Source organism: Myotis brandtii, unplaced genomic scaffold, assembly GCF_000412655.1.
Source record: "Myotis brandtii unplaced genomic scaffold, ASM41265v1 scaffold1279, whole genome shotgun sequence".
In the NCBI taxonomy this organism is placed as follows: domain Eukaryota; kingdom Metazoa; phylum Chordata; class Mammalia; order Chiroptera; family Vespertilionidae; genus Myotis; species Myotis brandtii.
Genome location: NW_005354503.1, coordinates 282,489 through 288,647, shown reverse-complemented (window position 1 = coordinate 288,647; position 6,159 = coordinate 282,489). Strand labels below are relative to the sequence as shown.

General features: G+C 55.5%; 2 protein-coding genes across 4 annotated transcripts in view; one reads left to right on the top strand and one right to left on the bottom strand.

Moving 5' to 3' along the window:
- The window catches only part of PSME2 (proteasome activator subunit 2), a 4,304-nt gene extending 3,820 nt beyond the window's left edge, over positions 1–484 (bottom strand). Inside the window, exon 1 of the mRNA XM_014534282.1 lies at positions 55–484. The gene's annotated coding sequence lies outside the window, so the exon portion shown is untranslated. The remainder of the gene's footprint in view (positions 1–54) is intronic.
- Positions 485–673: 189 nt separating this feature from the next.
- The window catches only part of RNF31 (ring finger protein 31), a 12,564-nt gene continuing 7,078 nt past the window's right edge, over positions 674–6,159 (top strand). For 2 of the 3 annotated variants that reach the window (XM_014534278.1, XM_014534280.1), the window contains exons 1-11: positions 674–1,077; positions 1,165–1,311; positions 1,696–1,851; positions 2,061–2,129; positions 2,221–2,296; positions 2,555–2,726; positions 3,225–3,612; positions 3,787–4,077; positions 4,353–4,601; positions 4,718–4,903; positions 5,010–5,216. In XM_014534278.1, coding sequence (XP_014389764.1) covers positions 886–1,077; positions 1,165–1,311; positions 1,696–1,851; positions 2,061–2,129; positions 2,221–2,296; positions 2,555–2,726; positions 3,225–3,612; positions 3,787–4,077; positions 4,353–4,601; positions 4,718–4,903; positions 5,010–5,216 — 2,133 coding nt within the window. In that variant the 5' untranslated portion in view covers positions 674–885. The remainder of the gene's footprint in view (positions 1,078–1,164; positions 1,312–1,695; positions 1,852–2,060; positions 2,130–2,220; positions 2,297–2,554; positions 2,727–3,224; positions 3,613–3,786; positions 4,078–4,352; positions 4,602–4,717; positions 4,904–5,009; positions 5,217–6,159) is intronic. The other variant, XM_014534279.1, reaches the window with a different exon arrangement.

Genomic DNA, 6,159 nt, shown 5'->3' with positions numbered 1-6,159 from the left:
CCCCCTCCCCCTGGCAGGCCGCCAACCGTAGGGAGCCCCTTAGCCATACTCAACCAGTTGAGACTAGGAGAGGCGGTGCTGACTCGGTTACGAGGCCAGGGGGGGTCCGAGGGAGGAGCTAGGGCGAGTGGAACCGCGAACGCTGAACTGGGGCGGTCCCTCCCGAGCAGGGCGGGGCTTACAGGAAGTCAGTGTTGGAATGAGAGGTGGGGAGCGGGTGCCCAGGGGTGGAGAGGCATCGGAGCTTTGGTAGAAGTAGGAGGGGGGCCTGGGGCTGGGGCACGCTAGCAGCTATGAAAGGGAGTAGGCGGGGGCTCCCTGCCGCCCACACCCACTGGAGAAGACTCGCTGGAGCCCGGCACGGGCGCAGAGAGGGACTTCCCCAGGGGGGACCGGAGCCAGGCCTGCTGGTCAGCATGGGGAGGAAGGCTTGGAGGGAAATTAGGTAACGCCGCTCCCTGGGCTCCCCGGAAAGGGGCGGGCCAGCCTGGAGGAAGGCGGGGAATAACTCCAGCACTGGGTCCAAGTAGAGACGCCCTAGGGGAGGAGCCAGGGGCCATTTACCCTTCTCATTGGCTGGGAGCCAGTCTCCCTTCATGGCCACGCCCCTTGCTTCATGACCCCGCCCTTTCCTAACCTGAAACCCCTCCTCTTCCTCTGAAACTGGTGGCAGTCCCGCCCTCTATTCCAGTACTTCCTGTTCTCGACTACCCCTGGCTGGGGGCCGGGGCCCCTAGAGTGACCGTGGCCGGAGTGACCCTGGGAGGCTGCGCGGACTGGGTCGCGCCGCGAAGTCAGACCGCAGGCAGGAGGGCGGCGCTCGGGCCTCGCGCAGCCGGTGCGGGTCCAGGCGGGCCGCGGGCTGGGGCTGACTGCTGTCTCGGGATGCCAGGGGAGGAGGAGCAGCGGGCCTTCCTGGCTGCCCGCGAGGAGCTGGCTAGCGCCCTGCGGAAGGATTCCGGGCAGGCGTTTTCCCTGGAGCAGCTCTGGCCGCTGCTGGTCACCTCTCTGCCGCCATCCGCCCGCTACCAGCAGCTGGACGCCGCACGCCTGATCCGCTGCAATGCTCGCGGGGAGGTGAGGCCGGGCACCGCTGGGGAGGGGGACCGAGAATCTGAGCCCGAGCTAGGCGCTCACAGCTCTCTGCTCTGTGACTGCTCTCAGCCCCGGACCTACCTCAGCACCCTTTCCACGGCCCTGAACATCCTGGAAAAATATGGCCGCAACCTCCTCAGCCCTCAGAGACCGCGGTACTGGCGCGGGGTCAAGTTTAATAACCCCGTCTTTCGAAGTACGGTGGATGCTGTGCAGGTGAAGCCCCTGGAGTCCCTTATGGGAGAAAGGAATCTGGCTTGGGCTAGGGGGCGGGGGGTGTAGAAAGGGCCTGAGCAGAATGGGAAGGGGTTCAGCCCTATTGGGAAGAGGCCTGCTGGGTGTTGACTGGTTGTGAATGTGGCAACCTCCTCAGCCCTCAGAGACCGCGGTACTGGCGCGGGGTCAAGTTTAATAACCCCGTCTTTCGAAGTACGGTGGATGCTGTGCAGGTGAAGCCCCTGGAGTCCCTTATGGGAGAAAGGAATCTGGCTTGGGCTAGGGGGCGGGGGGTGTAGAAAGGACCTGAGCAGAATGGGAAGGGGTTCAGCCCTATTGGGAAGAGGGCCTGCTGGGTGTTGACTGGTTGTGAATGTGTGGCAGGGGGGCCGGGATGTTCTGCGATTGTATGGCTACACAGAGGAGCAGCCGGATGGGTTGAGCTTCCCCGAGGGCCAAGAGGATCCAGATGAGCACCAAGTTGCTACAGTCACCCTGGAAGTACTGTTACTTCGGACTGAGCTCAGTCTGCTGATACAGGTGAGTGTCTCAGGTCTTGAGGGCTTAAGCACCAGGGCTGGGAAGGTCTGCCTAACTCCAAAGCCAGCCTAGGGATTCCCATGCTACTAAGCCCTGGGCATGATCCCCTCAGCAATCTGGGAGCTCCCCTTACTGTTCTTCCTGTGCATGTTGGGGGACCAGGTCTTAGAGGGACTGTAGGTGGGAACTCTTCTTTATCTTGTTTACAGAATAATCATCCAAGACAGCAAGCACTGGAGCAGCTGCTGAACGACAAAGCCGAAGATGATGCAAGGAAGGCAGGAATGGGGCTTTGGGGCCTGGTGAACAGAGTGGACAGGGGTTGGGGACTCTCCAAACCCTTGCCCATTCCCTGCCCTTTTTCCTCAGATGCTACAGCTCTCAGAGTTTGCCCCCCTACTGAGAGAGATTGCTCCTGGCCCCCTCATCACACCCTCTGCCCCAGGTATTATTGGTCCTATCTTGGGAGGGGCAGGGTTAGTAGACCGTATGGATGGAAATTTGGAGCCCTTCTCTGTCTACCTTCTTGGTTATCTTTCTTTTTTAAAAAGAGGTTAAAATGGTTTCCTTAAGTCCAGATATGTGGAAAGTAGTCTGTGACTGGTTCCCCCCTTCTTCCCCCTCGCCCCCGCCCCAAATCACATTCAGATGTAACCTGGCCTTTTTCAGAAAGATGTTCTATTCTTTCTCTCCTGTTTTCCAGGCTCCACTCCTGGTCCTTGCTTCCTCTGTGGTTCTGCCCCAGGCACACTGCACTGCTCAGCCTGTAAACAGGCCTTGTGCCCAGCTTGTGATCGCCTGTTCCATGGGCACCCATCCCGTGCCCATCACCTCCGCCAGACCTGGGCCCCTCACGCTGCCAACTTGACCCCTAGGTGAGAGGCCTTCTCTTCTGGGAGGGAGTGAAATTGAGAGAACTTAAAATTATTTGAGAATTTTCTATGTACCATATTCTGTGCTAAAGACTGTTTTATAGAGGGCAGGTAGCAAGTAGCTAGTAATTGCCCTCCAGGAGATCACAGACATACATGTTAAGCAAGTAGCAGTCACAACAAGATAGATTATCATGGTGTGCAAATAGGTAATAGGAGGATGCAACCCAGTCTGAAGATCAGCTCAATCAGCTGACAGTATTTTAAGCACCTAGAATGGGTCAGGCCCTATGTTAGGGATCTCTATCAGCAAGATGTAAACTTTAAGCTGTCATTTAAGTGTTGAATAGGCTACGGGTATGGGAGTGTTCCAGATAGAACAAAATGTGCAAAGGCGAGAGCCATGTATCCTCATGCAGGGAATGAGGGATGCCCAGGGTGGGGGACCCAAGCACCAGGGGACCCCCCCTTAGCAGGCCATGTCTGCTTTTTCCATTGCAGCTTACCTGCCGCAGCTCCACCACTGCCCCAGCTAACCTCCTTGCTGGCCCTCGGAGACAACTCTCTTTCGTCCCCTGATCCTGCAAGTGTCCGTCTGTCCTGGCACTGTGCCACCTGTTCTGTGCTAAATAAACCTTGGGCAGTGCTCTGTGAGGCCTGTGATCGGCCCAGAGGCTGTAAGGGGTTGGGGCTGGAGATTGAGGGTCCCCAAGGAGCTGGCGGCCTAGAACCTGAACTTGCACGGGGTCACTGGGCCTGCCAGAGCTGCACCTTTGAGAATGAGCCAGCGGCTGTGCTGTGTGCCATGTGTGAGCGACCTCGGCTGGCTCAGCCTCCTAGCTTGGTGGTGGATTCTCAGGATGGTGGCATTTGCCTGCAGCCCCTTCAGGTAACCTGTTCCTGGCCTTTCTGGCTCTTTATTTGCACCTGTTACCGTAAGCCATTCTCTACCTCTTCATCCCTGGTTTTCCATCAGTTTCCCCTTGTCTTCGAACCCGCTCCCGACATTTCCATCTTGAGCCTCAGCCAACTTTCAATGGGATAATTCTTTCTGCCTTCCCAGCAGAGAGATACTTTGCTCTCCTCGGCCCAGACTTCGATCTGGTACTGTATTCACTGTACCTTCTGCAATTCGGGCCCTGGCTGGGTATGTGCTATGTGTAACCGGACCAGCAGCCCCATCCCAGTAAAGCATGCCTCCCGGCCCAATGCCAGCTCTTTGGAAGAGCGACTCCCCAATCCAGAGCCTCCACGACGCCTCAGTGCCCCTCTGCCCAGTTCCTGTGGGGACTCTGAGAAGCAGCGCCAAGACAAGATGCGGGAGGAAGGTCGTCAGCTAGTGATCAAGATCCGGGTGAGGATTTGGGCCTGGGATGAGGTGGGGCTGAGCTGGTGGGGGAAGGAGAGGCTGCAGTCAAATAATATGAATTCTTATAAATCTGGTGATTGTTAGCCACAGCTACTTGTTATTGAACATATTGAACACTTGCCATACGATAGGTGTCATGCTTAGCTCCGCTCACATGATCATAGTCTGAGCTCCACCACTGTCAGCATTTTGGTGCTGTCTGAGGGTGGATGGAGGGCACCTTCCTGATCGGCCCTCTGTCTGGGTGGACTGTGCCTTAGGAAGGAGAAGCCGCAGGCGCCTGTCCAGAGGAGGTCTTCTCGGCTCTGCAGTACTCTGGCACCGAGGTGCCCTTGCAGTGGTTGCATTCAGAGCTGCCCTACGTGCTGGAGATGGTGGCTGAACTGGCTGGACAACGGGACCCTGGGCTAGGTGCCTTTTCCTGTCAGGAGGCCCAGAAAGCCTGGCTGGATCGTCATGGCAATCTTGATGAAGCTGTGGAAGAGTGTGTGAGGGTCCGGCGCAGGAAGGTACCAGCTGTGCTGGAGGTGGGATAGGGTTGAAGGTTGTAGGTCAGAGCCTCTCATATTCTCTCCTTTGCTTGCTTTTTCCCTCTTTATTCCTTCTCTTCACTCCCAACTCTCAGGTGCAGGAGCTCCGATCCCTGGGCTTTGGGCCTGAGGAGGGGTCTCTACAAGCATTGTACCAACACGGGGGTGACGTGGCACGGGCCCTGACAGAGCTACAGCGTCAACGCCTAGAGCCCTTCCATCAGCGCCTCTGGGACAGTGGCCCGGAGCCCACCCCTTCATGGGACAGTTCAGATAAGCAGGTGCTGGGAGGAGGTGAAGAGACACGTGGAGGGGGAGAGGGAAGGCTGAAGGATAGAAATGGGTCTGACAGCCACTTCTTCCCTCTCCACCTGAATCATATTGCAGAGCCTGGTCAGACGACTTTTGGCAGTCTACACACTCCCCAGCTGGGGCCGGGCAGAGCTGGCCCTATCGCTGCTGCAGGAGACACCCAGGAACTATGAATTAGGGGATGTGGTAGAAGCTGTGAGGCAGAGCCAAGATCGGGCCTTTCTGCGTCGCTTGCTTGCCCAGGAATGTGCTGTGTGTGGTTGGACCCTGCCCCGCAACCGGGTAAGCCCGTCACACTGAACCTGGCCTCAGAATGACTCTCATTCCCTTGAGACCCCCACTCTATTCCAACCTGTCTCTGATCGTCTTTTGCTCTACAGTTGCTCATGTGCCCCTGAAGGCTTCTGGGAAGGGGAGGGCAAAATTAGGCCGCCTCTCCCAACCCCCATTTTTTAATGTTCTATTATGGAAAATTTCAAACATACAATGGTAGAGAAAATTGTATCACAGATTCTCTTCTCCACTCTCCACCATGTATTCATGACTAGGCTTCAGCAATTATAAATGTATGGCCAATGTTTATTTCTCCACACACACAGGATTATTTTGAAGCAAATCTCAGGCATCATATGGCTTATCTGCTAATATTTCAGTATGTATCTCTAAAATATAAAACGCTTTTGCCGAAACCAGTTTGGCTCAGTGGATAGAGCGTCGGCCTGCGGACTGAAAGGTCCCAGGTTCAATTCCGGTCAAGGGCATGTACCTGGGTTGCGAGCACATCCCCAGTGGGAGATGTGCGGGAGGCAGCTGGTAGATGTTTCTCTCTCATCGATGTTTCTAACTCTCTATCTCTCTCCCTTCCTCTCTGTTAAAAAATCAATAAAATATATTTAAAAAATATATATATAAAACGCTTTGAAAACTTAGCCATAAATACAATGTCACATCCAAAAAGTTAACAGTAATTCTTTAATAACATCATCAAATATCCATTTTGGCCCTGGCCTGTTTTTCTCAGTGGTTAGAGCATTGGCCTGCAAACCTAGGGGTCACAGGTTTGATTCCCAGGTCAAGGGCACAGACCTCATACCTTGTACCTCAGTTGCAGGTTCCCTAGCTCCAGTAGGGGCATGTGTGGGAGACAACCAATCAGTGTGTCCCTCATGTTGATGTTTCTCTCTTTCTCTCTCTCCCCCCTCCCTCCCTCCCTCTTTCCTCCCTT